Source organism: Nelumbo lutea, chromosome 8 (assembly GCF_056320005.1).
Source record: "Nelumbo lutea isolate HS-2025 chromosome 8, American lotus-T2T, whole genome shotgun sequence".
Lineage (NCBI taxonomy): Eukaryota > Viridiplantae > Streptophyta > Magnoliopsida > Proteales > Nelumbonaceae > Nelumbo > Nelumbo lutea.
In genome coordinates this window covers 7,974,449-7,991,674 of record NC_142691.1, presented here as the reverse complement: position 1 = coordinate 7,991,674, position 17,226 = coordinate 7,974,449, and the positions used below count along the sequence as shown (strand labels likewise).

Genomic DNA, 17,226 nt, shown 5'->3' with positions numbered 1-17,226 from the left:
ATTTTCATCTCAGTTCTCCCAAATCGGACCTCAAAATCGGTTCTCTAGCTTTCATATAGAATTTTCTGGGATCAATTTTCGGAGCCCATCTTTCTAGCCGTAGGGGAAAACCCTTGACTAACCAAAAAGACACAGCTGACACCATTTTGCTTATTACTTTCGATCTCGTCCTTTCCACTGCAATATACATTAGTCCTCTCCTCCGCTTTTCCTTCCATATGATTCTTCGCTCCTCCTTTGCTAGTTCCACCATACAGAGTTACTGTCCAAAAACCTTCCGGCGCTATTACCTAGAGAGCACCCTCGCTCCTACAGAGAGACACAGAGTAATCTCCCCCTACAGTTACAACACTTATTTGGTACATCAAAGCTGCATTTGGCATTTTTTATTCTTGGTATGAAAATCAAGTTTTTAATAGCAAAAAAGAGATAAGTCCTCAAAATAAAGAAAGCCAAATGAAATCTATTTGGCATAATTAGACTGATTGAATATAGGGATTTTTATAGTTCTCAGTGGACTGCAATCTATTTATTCCTTAAATAATATGTAGAAGTATGGATATATCCAATGCAGAATTCTGAATTCCAGCCCTCCATCTCTCCCTATAAACCACCTCCTGTCCCTAAATTTGACATCAATTCAGCATTCCCCTTGTATTATGGGGCATTGGAGCTATAAAATTTTGATCTGGGCTGATTGGTCATTCTCCTGACTGTTTTATACATATGGTGCATTTTCTGAACTGTCAGTTTGAGCATTTTCTTAACTGTCAAACAGAGCTTTGGAACTCGGATCTTCTAACAGACCTTTTCTTTTTTCTTTTTCCCGAAACCTAACAGAGTTCCAAAGCTCTGTTTGATTAGAGTGTATGGATGGCCCAGACGGATCATTTTGATCGGTGGTCTTGGAGAACATAGCATAATTTCTTATATCCGGTGATTGATGAGGAAAGAAGGGTCATTGTCGTTTTTCTGATAGAGATGGAAGGGTCATTGTCGTTGGGAAGTGCCTAACCCTGGCCATGGGTTCAAGTAAAAGTTTCGGTCGAAGACGAAAGGAATTTTCCTGTGCAATTGTGTGGAGAGTTGGAAAATGAGAGAAGGCCCCATCTTTTTTTTAGCTTTGTTGGATCTTTTCCCGTCCATTCGGATATACCACACAGTATAACCTCGTGTGGCAAGTCTCGAACCATGCACAGTACCCGAAGAAGTACGGATAAACCCATTGCAGAATTCTGATTTTCTCTGCAGATTTACAACATTGAAAAGGTCAATTACCCCACCTTATGCATCAATGTCCACCTATGAATTGACATCAATTCCGATCAAACACTTACCCCAACTGTACTTCAAGCCTATGAAATCTGACCTTCGGCTGAACCATCATTCTCCCTTTATTTTCTTTGCCAAAAGCACCTACCCGTCACAAGGGTGAAGGAGACAATTTTAGGACTACTTCAATTCAAATGCGTATAACTTTTCTTTTTAATGAAATAATACATGGAAAAGCGACTGATGTATTTATTTTAAGAAGAATCGATGGGCAAATTTCACAAGCGGTTCTTTTTAAGTACATTTTATATAGCCCAGCCTGGAATTGGATAGCTCATAAGATTCCTCCATCTGGCAGAAATGCGTACTGCACTTGATCTTTAGGCCAGAGACCGAGAAGAGAAAGGTATAGCTGCGGGCTGCAAAAATAGACGGAGATGTTAAATGTTAAGTGAGCTTCCGTCATTGACTGTATTAGGAATTCAGGGAATCTTTTTCTTTTGTTGATTATGATTTGCCAAGTAAACGCAACAAAACTTTCTGATCGTGCCCTTAGTTCACACCTCATTTGCACAAACCTATTGTTTCAAATTGAATTTTAATTATGTATGACTATAATGTTACAAAACAATCAACCTGGTTGCTAATGGCTGAACATGAAGAATCAATCACTTGATGAGAAGTAAAAAACAATGAAAAAAATGAAACTAAATAACTACATAAAAGAAAAAGAATTTGCCCATCTCCTAAGTCCACCAATTTTCAGTTACTGAAGTCTGCTACCCATCAAATTTTTTGGGTTGTTGCCACTGTGCTAAACTTCTTGCCAAAGATCCAAGGAATGAATTTTTTGGTATAGCGCTTCTCTTCCCGTACAGATGTTTTCCACCCAAATCTGAATATCTTAAGTTACACTCCTTACTCCTCTCGATCTGAAAAATAAAAAGGTAAATCATATCCTTTTAGCAAGTAGTTGGGATAAGGCTCAAATGGTGATGATGTATAAAAAAACTAACCAAAGCTATGAAAACTGCAGCCCATTAACAAAACTCAGAAAGGGAGGGTGATCTCCCTAGTCCTTCAATCATGCAAAGCAAATAAAGATTCCTAAGATATGATCAACTGGTGACAGGCATGCCAGCCAGTGAGGGTATGATTGCAAGTCACCATGAAAACAGGACTTGGAAAAGTGTAAACCATATTTATGATGATAAATCTAGACTTGAGTCACCTTGTTTATCTTCCCATTCTTCAAATGATACCGAACACCAGACCAATTGATAGACTGAGAAAAATGTGATCGGACTGCCGAAATAGGGTACAAGAAATTGTCGACCAATATAGCAAGAAAGACCTGTTTGAATGTTATAGTTAAATTAGTAAATTAACATTTTTCTGATGCGAACGGACACCAAACTGCAATTCTAAGCAGATATAGAGGCCTAATAAGCTCTGAAAACCACAGAAATAAAATCCCACCTAACCTTGTATTAGCAAACATGAAAGAACTAACAACAACCTGTCATGCTTCTAAAAACTTGAAAAAGTATCAAGGATACTTACAAGGGCCCAATTATAAGAATCAAGTGAGACTGGTGGACCCTCTGGAGATAACATGTTGCAGAGTTGAATTTCCACCTTTGTCAAGTTCCACATTGAAAGGAGTTCTACAATAGTGCATATAGCTAAGCACCCCACCAGTACCAAGCCTGTGAACAAAATAATGTACAATATTAAACAATACAATATGCATATGATAACAGTTTAAGACATTGCAATTGCGTCTACTTTTCCTTTATAAAGCCAAATGCTTTCCTTTGCTTTCGTGTACAATTTTTCATGTTAAGCTATCATGTTATTAATAAATACTGCATTCCATCTATGGACCCTGAAACAAGTCAAGTTATCCTGCATAATTATCTTAAGCTGATTTAGAACTACCTAAGAAGGGAAGGTAATGTGCTCACCGGAAGTAAAGGTTGTTTCCTCGCCAGAGTACTTATAGCATGCTCTAAGTGCTGCTGCAATATGAATTGTTGCCATAAAGTACGGTATAACAAATCCCCAGGATAGATAGCAATGAGAAGAAAACAAGGCACGGTTCATCATCCAGTTAACCTTATCAATGTATGATTCCAAAACAAATGTTTGCTTCCTCAAATAATTCCAGTACCTACAATAAGAATAAGGGGAAAAGAAATTGTGGAATATGGACAAAGTGATTAACAGTTGAATTTGAAGGAAAAACTGGTAGTGAGCCCCACAAACCTTGGGAAACTGAGATCACTTGCAAGAGGATGAGGAAAGACGGCAACAGGTGGTGATGTAATTAACCTCTTATGTGCCCCTACAGAGTGCGATTTACAAATAATCAGCCATCAATTTTGTCCATTTCAACCAAAAAATATGGATAAGACTTGATTCTAAATTCTGATGACCAACTTCCCATAGAATTTGGTAACATATAATGGTGGTGGGCCAAGAAGTCTGAATAACAATGGAACCAAAAAAGAAGAAAATAAATGTCCATTTTGGCTAACTGCACTTGGAGTATTTTACCCTACAAATTGTCCTTAAATTTGTTATGGCAATCCAAAAAAATGAGACATTGCCTAAAAGAAAGAGGTAAAATAACATTTATATTATGGCATAGATTTGTTGAGATAAATAAGAAGTGGTTCCTGACTACATAAATTGTCCTGAGATAAAAAGAAAAAAAAAAATCATGGGAAAATATATTACCAGCTATTGCTGCAAGGGTCATATCATCAGAGTATCCACCATCTCGGAGTCCAGAAACCACACCATATAAGTCATGTCTAAAATCATCTGCATGCATCTGAAAATATGAACTAAAAGAATTAAAAGTGGAAGTTTGAGTTTAAGTGGCTGTGGTGTTAAAAACAAAGTAGAGCTAGTTTTACCATCATGCATCCTCCCCATAGAAAGAATGTTCTTCCCCCAGTTGCAAAACCCATCGAGCAAGGCTGAAAATTTATCAACATTTGGTATATTTAGAGGTTGAAAAGATATTATAAATCCTTATTTAGAAAATAAAGAGAAAAAAGAAGGCTAGCAAATATATCTTAGATGTTGTAGCAAATATATATATATATATATATATATATATATATACTTAGAAATTGTAGCACATTTTTTTTGAGAATGTAGTAATATCAAGAAGAAAAAAAAAAATCAACTCTCACTAAATAGACAAATCCCCTAATAAAATTTTCTCCATACTAAGATGGAAAGAACTGTAATATCCTCCAAGGTTAAAAGCTTTGCTTATAATCCACCAACCATCATGATAAATACATTGTTGAGAAAACATGCCAACTCCAGACACAACTTAGATTCAATCCTAGATTTGATTGTGTGGCTTGGACATAAGCATGAAACCATTCTGTATCATGTAAAAAACCAATAGTAATAAGAGCCTTGTGTTTCCAAATTTTTGCCTGAAATATTTAGTTTGATAGATTTTGGTTAGAAGATAAGTGCATTTAATCCCCACTTTCCCTGAGGCAAGAGTATAAAGTCCCATATCTTTGCTTTATGCAATAGATGCAACATCCATATTGATCAAAGAAAAATTAGAAACGTGCAACATCCAACTGAATGGAGTAGAAATTAAAAAGAAAAAAACAACATACAAGACTCGTATGGATCATAAATACCATTAGAGATTGAGAAAGGTGCGTTTCAGATGGTGATATACCATATGATATTCATATATGCAGTAACTTCCCAAACTTCCAGAAGGCAAATCAAGAGGGTATCCAGTTTGAATGAATATCTGCATGCCATTGGCAACAGAAATAAGAAAGAAATTAAAATTCAACTTTTACATGTAATGGACCCCAAATATACACAGTAACAACATTTGAGGGAAGAAAGACCAATAACCAAACAGAGTCTAAATAAGGACGGGAGCATTAAGAAAGCACAATGAATCCATACCTGAGGATTCTTTTCCATTTCTGCAGTTAGGGCTCCTATGGAGCCAGGATGCAACCTAACATCATCATCCAGGAACAACACATATTTGCTCTCTTTATGCATATTCTGCACCCCAACCTGTATACGCATACCACAAGAATGAGCAATTATCGTATGATGTGCTTTCCGGCCAATAAAAATAGAGAATTTTTAATAAGCCGAAATAACATGTCAATGATAAGTACACAGGTTATAGTGCCAAGCTAAACATCTATGTTTAAACCATGATTCCTTGCAACCATGCACATGATTCTGTGATGTGTTTCTTTCCAGAAATAATATATGAACCTTATCCTATATCATAAAAAAAATCATAGAAATGTAAAACTAAGAATAGTTATGAAAAAAAAATGTACGACTGAGAATAGATCTATAAGACCCAGACTTTGGAGGGAGAAAATAACAAGCTTCAGAAAATCCAGACATAGTAGTTTTCCTCCCAAAAGAAAAAATTACAGAAAGTATTTTATAAAAAGAGAGAGCACAGTGTGCCCCAAGGAAGAATCAGTGAAGAAGTTTGAACACTTTACATACTAACTGATTATGAATTTTCTGACTGCACGTTGTTGATAAACCAGCTACAACAATCTTAGCATCCACGCTATCCTGTAACAATCAACAAGCATAAGGAAATTAGAAAAGGAATGTACAGAAAAGATCAACAATTCCAGCCAGCAACTGAGCAGCACTTAAAAATGACTACTAACTAATTGATCCAATACTGCAAAAGGATTTGTGCAGAAAATGTATCGTCAAATTCAATTACAATATAACAGAACATAACTAAAAGTTCCCATTCATTACAACACGCTAACAGGTATAAAATATTGAATAAGAGAAGAGAATGCAAATAAAATGCTTAAATAATAATGGAAGATATATCAAGGATTGTCATGATAGAAAGTTTCAGCTGATCCCCAGACCACTCTCATAGGTCCAAACTTGAATATCTCCATATTTGTCTGTATGTTGGTGTTGTTTCATTTGAAGAAATACAAAGGCATCAACCAAGTCCTGTTTGGATGGATTGAGAAGAGGGTAGATTCTCAATTGGTGCCGCCTTGATAACCCTGGAGCTGGAGCTTCAGGATCAGGAATAACCAGAGTCTTTAGAGATGATTTGAGAGAGGGGACCGGGGGGAGAGGATATGCTACTCAGCTATTCAGACTCTGCATGAAATGGAAATGGAATATCTCTCAAAGCAGAATTATTGGCACCACTTTTACAACATTTAAAACTAGCCTTTTCATAGGAACAATTGTCTAATACTGTAGTAGAAGTGGACTTTCCAGAGGTGACTAATTGGTTATACTTAAGAACAGAAGCCCCTTCAATTTCCAAGACAGGCAAGCGGTCACAAGGGATAATCTGGTTTGGGGGACAGGGAGAAATTTGCAAGCCCGCATTCTATTGCCGGAAACCTAGGAGTTCTTATCTTTCTACTTTAATAAAATTATGATTTGCAATTGCTGATAAAAAAAGCACCACCAAAGTCAAAAGATTCTGCTGATGATTTCAAGGCAGATAGTTTTCTTTTGAAAGGTAAGATTTTATTAATTCAGATAGTACAGATTACAACAGAAAAGCTAGCCATATAAGGACTAGACAGGGCACAAAACCAAGTTACAGACTCCAAATGGACTTGGATCTAAGCCAAGTTAGACTCCAAATGGACAGGGCACAAAGCAAGTTACTAGGCAGGGCACCCAAGAAATCAGCTTGCTGATCGCCCCTGCTGCACTACCTCATCAGTGCTCTTTGTCTTGTTACAAAAGACTCTCCTGTTTGTCTCTGACCAGATTACCCAAAGAACAGCCACAGGAATTGTCTTCCATATTAACTTTCCTTTTTTTCTTCAGGCCTGTAATCTCCCAGCTGAACAGGTCTTTGACTGAACTTGGTATGACCCAGCAAAGTTCAACAGCCCTGAGAAAATGATCCCATATTCCCATACTCTAGAGGAGACAGGACAGTGAACACAAAGGTGGTCTGTGGATTCAGCAATAGACCACAAAGACCACACAGCAGAGATGAGAGATGAAGACCCCTCCTATCCAAATTGATTTTAGAGAGGCATTTGTTCAGCACCATTGTCCACACAAGGAAGTTGGATTTAGAGAGAGAATTAGGATTCCAAACTTGATTACAGGGGAAGTTAACACCACCAGTGCTACTGAGTTTAGAAGTCAGGGATTTAACTCAGAAGCAGCCATCCCTACCCCAGATCCAGTTCCATTGATCTTCACTGTTGGTATCTATAATCTGACCCTGTAACAGGTCCAACAGCTCCAAGATCCCATCTACTTCCCAATCAAACAGGTCTCTTCTGAACTGAGGGTTCCAGACCACTGTGTTATTGGAGAGAGTATATGACTCCATCACTGAAACTTCTTGATTTTCTGCACATAGAAAAGGAAGGGGAAATGCCTCAGCTAAAGGTCTGTCCAAACACCAAGGATCTTCCCAAAATTTCAGTCTGCCACCTCTACCCAGCTTAAATCTCACACCTCCATACATCAAAGGTAGACTAGACTTTTGAGAATACCTTTCCAAACAGAGCAGCCCCAATTTGAGAATGGGTCCTGTGAATTCCAGTTTCCCCAATCCACCCCGTTTTGTTTTTTTTATCAGCAAAATGAGTAATTTATCAATGCTTGAAAAATTTACAGATCCTTACTACAAAGTTGACCAAATACAGCAGAAACCAGATTGGCCACCCTGATTACCATGCCCCATTTTACTATTACAGATTACAACATTGCCCAAAATAGAGTGGACCTGTCTACTCCCTGTTTTGCGAGAATATCTACCAGTCCATTTGCTGATCTTTTTACCCATCCAAAGCTAGTGTTACAACTTTTTGCAAGGTAGTCAATTTCCCTGAAGGCAAATTTATATTTCCAAGGAGCTGAACTAATTTGTTTTGCCCAAGAAATAACCAATAAGGAATTTCCTTCCACTTCAAGCTCTCTAACACCCATCTGTGTTGCCAGTTTTAGTCCTTGTAAGAGAGCCATTGTCTCAGCATTAACCGAGTCGCCAAATCCAATTGGCCCAGACAATAAGGCCACAACTGCACCTAGATGGTTTCTGAAAACTCCCCCATACCTGTCCTCCCTGGATTACCAAAGGAGCTCACATCAAAATTTAATTTCAATTTGTTTGGCCTTGGAGGTTTCATTCCATTATCATTACTTCTTTGTGTGTCTCTGTTTGTACCACTTCAGACCATTTCCATAATAAGTCATTTGTGGTAACATCCTGAGGGGGTACCCATCTGCAACCAAAAAGAGAGCAAAAGTAGTCCCAAATACAAGTTACAAACGAACAGGAAAGTAGTAAATGAGGAAGGGTTTCACCACTGGCCTTGCGAAGGGTTTCACCCCGTATTTAGAGGCAATCAAGTTCCTCCACCAGGAATTTCTTTCAGAAGCAAACCTCCGGCACCACTTACTCAATAGAGCAAAATTTACCACCTTCAACTTTCTTAGGCCCAGACCCCCTCCTCCCTAGGCAAACAAACTTGATCCCATTTCACGAGATGAATTTTCCTCTCTTCTTCCCAGCCCCACCAGAGAAAATTCCTCTGCAGATTTTCAAGCTTCTTAGCTACTTTGGTTGGAATGGGAAAGAGAGACATGAAGTAGGTAGAAAGATTCGCCAGAGTACTTTTGATAAGAGTCACTCTACCTCCAACAGACAGGTATTTCCCAAGGAAGTGCACCTGGCAGGCCATCAACCAAGCACACTCTTCCAAGTTTGGAACAGGGCCATAAAGGAGCCAAATCTGTCTTTATTTTATTTATTTTTTATCGATAACTTCAAATTTCATGTAGACAGAAACAAGGGGGGAGAGCTAAAACTCTTAACTCTTCCCAATGATAGAAATATTATTACAATTGAGCCCCAAAGAATTGATTTCATCCCACCCCTTTGTTTTGCCAAAGCATCAGCAAAGCCATTAGATATTCTTTTCACCCAACTAACCCTCACTTCCATGTCTTGTGTCAACCATTTGAATTTATTCCTTTCATTCCTATAATTCCACAGTCCAGCTTCTTCCTTTTGCAACCATCCCACCACCAGTTTTAAATCCCCTTCTATAATCAGTTTACTGATATTCATATCCTTTACCCTTCACACTCCTTCCATCATAGCCAAGATCTCAGCCCTTAATGGATCCCCTTCACCTATTGGCCTTGAAAATAGACCAATAATGCTTCCCTCTTCATCCCTGGAAATGCCACCAATACCTGAGGGTCCCAGGTTCCCTGCACTACTCCCATCGAAGTTCAGCTTTGTGAAACTGTGGAGTGCTGGGGACAGGCTTATTCCTATCTGAACTAGCCACTTCTTTCCAATTTCTCATAATATCACTAACTGAAAAATCAACCAAAAGCTCTGATGATTTTGCCCATTGAACAGCCCTGATGGTGATGGTCTCAATAATGGCCTCTCTACTTCTTTCCTTGTCTGAAAACATTCTTGCATTTCTTTCCTCCCAAATTGTCCACACTAAGGCTGCTCTTACACATCTCCACAACAATCTTCCCCTCTTCTTTGGCCAACTAAAGAATGAAGAGGCAAACAAACTTTGAAAAATTGGTGGAGGGGTCCACCTACACCCAAACAAAGAAAAAAAACCAATCCCAAATAGAAGAGACAAATGGGCAGGAGATTAATTAGTTCTACTAGATAGCTTAATTGGGGTTTAATAACTATTGACAGCATTCTGAATCCTATGCCAAGTTGTCAACAATCTTTTTATGACTATATCAAATAGTACGCATACAATTCTCAACTACAACTGATATAAAATTGCCCTTTTCAATCCCTAAATTTCCTTTATTAGTAACAACAACACCTAACTCGAATATCACCAGGTGTCTGAATATTAGCCATAATCTGCCAAGTGAACTCATTTTTTGGTCTGTCCATTACTACAACAACGAAAGGAGAAAATTCAGATGGCTGGTTAAGGACATGGAAATAAAGTTCAGTTGGGTGAAGAGATCTGCTAATTCGTTTGCTGATGGGTTAGCTAAGCTAGGGGTGGACAGGAAATCTATATTTCCCAAATAGAAGAGACAAATGGGCAGGAGATTAATTAGTTCTACTAGATAGCTTAATTTGGGTTTAATAACTATTGACAGCATTCTGAATCCTATGTCAAGTTGTCAACAATCTTTTTATGACTATATCAAATAGTATGCATATAATTCTCAACTACAATTGATATAAAATTGCCCTTTTCAATACCTAAATTTCCTTTATTAGTAACAACAACACCTAACTCAAATATCACCAGGTGTCTGAATATTAGCCATAATCTGCCAAAGTGAACTCATTTTTTGGTCTGTCCATTACAACAACGAAAGGAGAAAATTCAGATGGCTGGTTAAGGACATGGAAATAAAGTTCAGTTGGGTGAAGAGATCTGCTAATTCGTTTGTTGATGGGTTAGCTAAGCTAAGGCTGGACAGGAAATCTATATTTTGGGCTCAGTTGTAATTCTGGTTTTCTCATTGTGAGGGTTCATGCCTCTGCTGGGGAGTTAAGAGAGTTTATCTCCCCCTTTGTATAATTAATTATTCTGATTGATTAATGAAAGTTTTGTTATTGATCAGAAAAGAATTACTACTTCAACCTTTAAACTCTTTTCAACTCTAAAGCTCTGAGAAGCTTTCCTAAATGACAAGGTAGTATAAATAAGAAACAGAAAGTATGGGAAATTCCTTGAAGGCTGAACTGTTGGCTATATTGCAAGGCCTCAGATTAGCCAAACAACTGGGTTTCAGGTTGGTTGAGCTAGAAGGGGATTCAAAGTAGTTATTGCATGGGCAAACACCAACACGCATATCCTCTGGACTCTTAACACGTGATAGGGAAGTGGATGAGATTGCAAAAGACATGGGATGAATTTAAGTGGGTCATAAGGAGTGCAAATGGGTTCACTGATTCTCTTGATAAACAGGGAGTAAAAAGGCAGCAGTTGTTCTGGGCTTGTTTGAATGTGGGCTTGAGAATAGGGAATGACATTCCTATGATCATGTTGTACTAATCACCTCTTTAAATCTATTGATACAGATTTTATTTTCTGCTGACCAAAAAAAAAAACAGCAAGTATAATTATAGAAATAGGAAGAGGGAAAAAAGGATAGTCACTGGTAAAAATAAGGCTGAGGACAGGCTGGGCTAGGTGATAAATGGTACATAAGAAACAAGGGACAGGCATAGGACCAACCGGCCTAAAGTTGAGTTCAGGTTGCCCTAGCCTGTCATGAATTGTACATATATAATGTGCCATATATTAGAAGATAGCAATATATACAGTGAATATAAACTCACAATACATAATACACAGTATATTCACAATTAATAATTGTTTGCAATTAATTACTATAAGACAGTACAAAATTCAGCCAGTGGTAAATCATTTACATTAAAATCAGAGATCAACCGAGATACAGCATGATAAGCAGGGTCTTCTGTACTCTCTACCACAAAAAGAAATTCCAGGGGACCACCATAGAGGGATGTGATCTGCACAATCCATTAATGCAAATAAGAATCAGCACTTGGAACAGAGCTAAGTCATGCAAAAATGAAACAACTTTCAAGTTTAAAGAAAGTAATTGATAAAGTCCAAATACTAGATTAAATTATAAGAATTAAAGTAGTGCAATTTATAAGTTTTTTTTATGTAGAAACCAGTTTTAGAGAAAAATATACTACAAAAGGAAAAACAAGCCAAGAAAATCTTCCAATGTGCACTAGTTCCATTGGTACTTTTTTATCCAAAGAAAAATATCCTCTCTTCACTCTTCTAGAAGATAAAAAACATAAACCTATCTCCAACCAACCTGACTTCTCCAGTTTTGCAGATTGTGTTCTCCAAACCCCTTCAGAGGCATGACAACTGACACCCTTGGCAACTTGATCTGATTAGAGTGCTCGAGGTCATTGATATCTTGACAGAGAAAGGCAAAACTATTACCATGTTTGATACTATCCTTCATCCTTCTGATCTCTCTATTCCTGCAGAAAGAATGAAGTTGTTTCATAGTCTTTGTTAGTTCTAAGTAAAGAAAAGCAGAGAATAGCTGGCCATCACATTACATTGGTTCATATGTTAAAACAAGATACCTGACGAAAGCAGCAAAAGCCCATCCTATTGCAAGAGTCAAGCAGATAAAACATCCCTAGACCAAAGTAAATTAGTCAGCCACTATACATATTCACAACACAAATAACAGAATAACTTAGTGAAAACTATTAGAATATCCACAAATGACCATAAAAATGAGCAAAGGACACAAGAAGCTGAATTGCTGGCATATATATAGTTTGGGCTTACCCACAACAGACAGGTTGCTGGCATATACATTATTTTATGAAGCTATCCATTGCATACATATTTCGTTAGACTGGGTAATATCCTCTTACATAAATACTTCTAAGTATTGGGTTCATCTTTGATGAAGCTGATTTAATTAAGCATGAAACACTTGAAATATACGAGGAAACCTTAAAGGCCTGTAGTCTAGTGAAGCAAGGCTGAAAATTAGTAGCTGGAAGAATTGCATTGTTCTAACAGGGCTGTCCCATTACTTGGATCTACACCAGCCAAATTACATAGATGAAAAAAAAACATTGGCAAAGTACTGAAATCCTACTTATCTATCTTTAGGATCCCAAATTTGGTTGCAAGAGCTAATTCATAGAAATCAAAAATCAAAAAAAAAAAAATCAGCAAATGCAGCAAAAAAATCTACCCACCCCCAACCTCAAAAAAAAAAAAAAAAACAGAAATAGTAGCTAAGATAACAACCACTCTTGTTCTGAGGGGCCATTTGATAACAGATGAAGTGGCTTTAACTGATGACATACTGTTGTCTTTTGGTTAATAAAGTAATCGCATGATAAGATATTTAAGGGTATGGTAATCAACCCAACATGTCATTCAACCATTAAAGAGTTAATAAAGTAATCCTGCTTCCAATCTTAATTAGATGTTCAGTTTACATTCAGAAAGAGTTGACAATTCAAAATGAATGCCATGTACAAAGTGCTGATGCAAGGTCTGAATGCCATGCATGAAAAAATTAGTTAATAATTTTTTTAAGCCCCTTCCTAAGATTGTTTTCTTATAAGAGATCATGATAAGATGAGGTTTGATATACCATTACAAATTCGGATTGAAGAACATAAAATAATAAATTAAATGTAGGAAAAAGAGTATGTGATGTTATTCAACTTTATTACCTTAGACTCAGGGATTAAGTAAAGGATTCAGTTCTGTGGAATTGTAGAGACACGGTTCAAGGATAAAATAGAAAAATAAAATATTAGCCATTTCTCACTTACCATAATTCTTGCATATTGATTACAAAATGAGGATGGATAGACTCCAAATTTTAGAAAGTGCAATTTGTAATATTTTATCAATCTATCGGATTATAGAAAATGATTTGGAGGTCATCGAAAGGAGTTGTCAGAATTCTGACCTACATTTGGAGTTGATCATAACTCGATTATCACTTATCAGTTACTGCCTTTAGATCCAAAAGGTGACAGACAAAAAGGTAAAAAACCGAACAATGTTGCAGACAAAGAAAGCGTGGAGCTTTGCAGTCCTTAAATGCCCAAACTAAGAACCTAACTTGGAACACAGAATACTTCTTGATCTAATACTGCCTTAGGAGTTCGGAAGCATAATACAACTGAACTTCTTAGTTACCAGCTTACCCGAAGCATTGATCTGTTTATCCTTCGAGAAAACAAATTTGTATAACAGCCATCCCAATCCCCAACTTCCAACACGTTGTTTGTTTTTCAGCTTTGATCTGGGAGGTTGCTTGACTAGAGAGATGCAAACATTGTAACCTCGAAACCTCACATAGCTTAATTGTCACCATGACCACAAAATATTGGCACCGCCACAAACAAAAAAAAAAAAAAAAATCGATCATTTAACCTCGACAAAGCGATGTACCATCACATAATCCATATGAGGCAAGAATAAGTCTGGTCTACAGAATCCAGATTACATGCATAAGCACGTTACACCAAGCACCCAATTAACCAAAAATTTCGACGATAAATGAGCGGTAAGAGAAAGAAGTTTTTTTTCCCTTTCTCAGACAAACGACAACGAAGGAAAAGAAAAGGATACAGGAAACCAGTTTCGTAGAATAACAAATCCACTACCTAACGTCGTTTTCTCAGATCCAAACCTTAAAAAAAAAAAAAAAAAAAAAAAAAAAAAAAAAAAAAACATTTGGACATGGACATTGATGCAAAGTTTGTTCCTTTTAAGAAGAGAAAAGGCATTAGTGGAATACGAAATGAACCTGGATCTGAATGAAAACGGCGAGAGGACTACAACAAGCTCGAGTCGCAGAGAAGAGGAACCAATCAAGAGCTTCAAACGCCACCATTATAATATCTCCCTCTCTCAGTCACTGCGCTGGGGCGGGTAGATTTGTCTCAGAAAATGAGAATGCCCCAGTTGGTGTAGTCTCCTCCGCTTTTCCTTACTGTTCCCCCCTTAAATCAAATGGACAAAAAATAGAAACCATATCCAACGAAATAGAGGGGGAAGAAGGAAAAGAGAAAGGGTGTTAAAAAAATTTGTGAGAGCGGCTGGTTTTATCTTAATCTTGCAGCACTAGTACAGCCACTCCTGCACATTGACGGATTGACCACAAATCTCACCCTTATTTTATGCAGAAACCAAATTAATTAGACATCAAAGAAATACAGCCCCCAGAGAGAGAGAAAGGGAAGAAAAGAGGAGGGAGAGACCGTTGATGGGTTGAAGTTGGCGATTACATTTTACTTATACACAATATGAGCTTGAACTATAAAGGGTTGGCGATTCAAATCGTGCGAATGCACACGTGTGAACTGTGAAATGCATTATTCTACTGTACACTGTACTGGAAAATTGAAATGTGTCTGGGGAAGGTTCGCCCGTTCGGGATGTAGGATCCTTGGAGAATGATACTTCAATTTGGTTCGAATCTTCAATTTTTTTTTTTTTTTCCATTTTAATCAATCACCACACAACTTACAACTTACAAGTTGTTTTTTGGATTAATAACTGACGACTAATCTTCATTATTATAGGCTTATAGCTGTTTTAGATGGCGATGTCTCTGTGTGTCCGTGCCTACAGTATTGATTACCTATACCGTTCTGGGGTCCACTAACGCTCAGCGTATGATCTCTCTAGAACATCAATCAGTAACATCGGGTCACAACAAAAATCATGCCACGTTTGATTTCGGTTAGCAAAGGTATTACGCAAGTTGGAGATAATTAGCCTTACCGCGTCAATTCGAAAATTTTCGATTCATGGGACTAGACCACAGTACCCATTGGTTGGATGATCCACCAGTAATTGACGTCAGGTTGGAACTTGTTTTGCGAGTTTAAGCTACTACGTTGATTTCTTTGACATCAAACAGCTGGCGTTGATTCATTAGCCATTACCAGAAGAGTAAAAGAGTAGTAAAACTACCGCAGAAAAAATAAGTAGAAAACTACCACCCGCTCACAGACCAAAACGAAAATAACCACCACCGCGTACATCTTCCTGAATTGGGATCTGCTCTTCATGAGGCGCCTCACAACGACCTCAAAGTCAAAGGTACATCCCACCGTTCATTGAGAAATGAGAATATCTCCTGTAAATAATAATATATAAGTACTGAAATATTCTTAATACAAAATGGGATATACCTGTGAGGTCAATGTGAGGCGCTCCGTATAAAGAGTAGATCCTGTCTCCATTTTTCTACGGTAATTACAAAAAAGGTACATGGTAGTTTGGTTTGAGGCGCATTCTGTGAAGAGTAAATCCGAATTTGCCTATATGGCTTCGGATCCGGGCCCATTAAAGAAAAAAATAGAAATCGGGATTTAGTGATTTACTTCTCACATAACACACCTTACATATCTTACACCACATCCCACGGTGTGTTAGAAACATCTCCCTATTAATTCTTGATATACGGCTGCGAAGAGCAGATCCGGACACCAAAGAAAAAGATATCAGGCTGCCACTGCCAGCATGGAATCCAGGCCAACATACCGGACACCCCTGCTCGAGTCCAAGTGTCCAACGCATGAGTTAATCGGATCCTGATTCATGATCCTAAGTTCCTAGCCCAATCGGATTCGAACCCAAATGCAAAATGCCAATAATAATAAAAAGGAATCATTTTTGTTCAGTAGTACGTATATAAAATACTTGAGTATTGGGCTATTGGGCAATGAGCCAATGAATATGATAAAAGGGGCACGTTATCACGTGAACTCTAATTTAAACTCTAATTTAGTTTTGGCTTTACGGTTTCAAGAGCAGCTCTTCCGTTACCAATTGATATGATATGATATAATGTTATAAGGATCCACCTGTCACCTTTTGTTCTTTCTTCGTTTCATATTTTGATTTTCAGAGTTGGACATCATTTTAGGGGAAAGCCCACCATTTTTCAGTGCACCAGGTTGTAATTTGTAAGATTAAAAGCCACATCTCTTGAAATAAAAAGTTTGTTTTATGGGGCCATTCATAATAAATGCCCGTCTATAGGAAAATAACCCGGAAGAAAGTATAAGAAAGGGAAAAAATGTCTTGGCCTGAATCCACTAAAATACTGTTTAAAGTTTGAGTTCGAGTTCAACTTGAAATGTTGAAAATGAATATATTTGATATTTTTATAATAGGTAATATATTCTTATAATATATATATATATAAGAATATATTATCATAATATATTTTTATATCTTATAATAAATGTATGTATTAAATGAGTCATCCTCATGAATTTTTGAGACAAACTTTATATTGATTGAGCTCGAATTCAAATAACTAATCAAGTTTAATTCAATATTCAAGCTTGAATCGAACCTAATCGAATTTAAACCCAAACTATTCAATTAG

At 37.3% G+C, this 17,226-nt stretch overlaps 1 protein-coding gene across 2 annotated transcripts; it reads right to left on the bottom strand.

The window, feature by feature from the left end:
• Positions 1–1,839: 1,839 nt before the first annotated feature.
• Positions 1,840–15,340, bottom strand: LOC148842506 (Nucleotide-diphospho-sugar transferases superfamily protein). Of its 2 annotated transcripts, none has more exons than XM_088959734.1 (14): positions 14,629–15,340; positions 12,422–12,477; positions 12,139–12,313; positions 11,717–11,818; positions 5,809–5,880; positions 5,236–5,352; positions 4,994–5,071; positions 4,197–4,259; positions 4,015–4,111; positions 3,541–3,619; positions 3,240–3,445; positions 2,836–2,981; positions 2,504–2,626; positions 1,840–2,204 (listed from the first exon to the last, which is right to left on the bottom strand). In XM_088959734.1, exons 1-14 carry the CDS (start codon positions 14,713–14,715, stop codon positions 2,052–2,054), a joined length of 1,554 nt encoding a protein of 517 aa, XP_088815860.1. In that variant the 5' UTR covers positions 14,716–15,340; the 3' UTR covers positions 1,840–2,051. The 2 variants fall into 2 exon arrangements, with proteins under 2 accessions (XP_088815860.1, XP_088815862.1); XM_088959736.1 differs by lacking the exon at positions 14,629–15,340 and adding an exon at positions 14,024–14,535.
• Between the last annotated feature and the right edge of the window lie 1,886 nt (positions 15,341–17,226).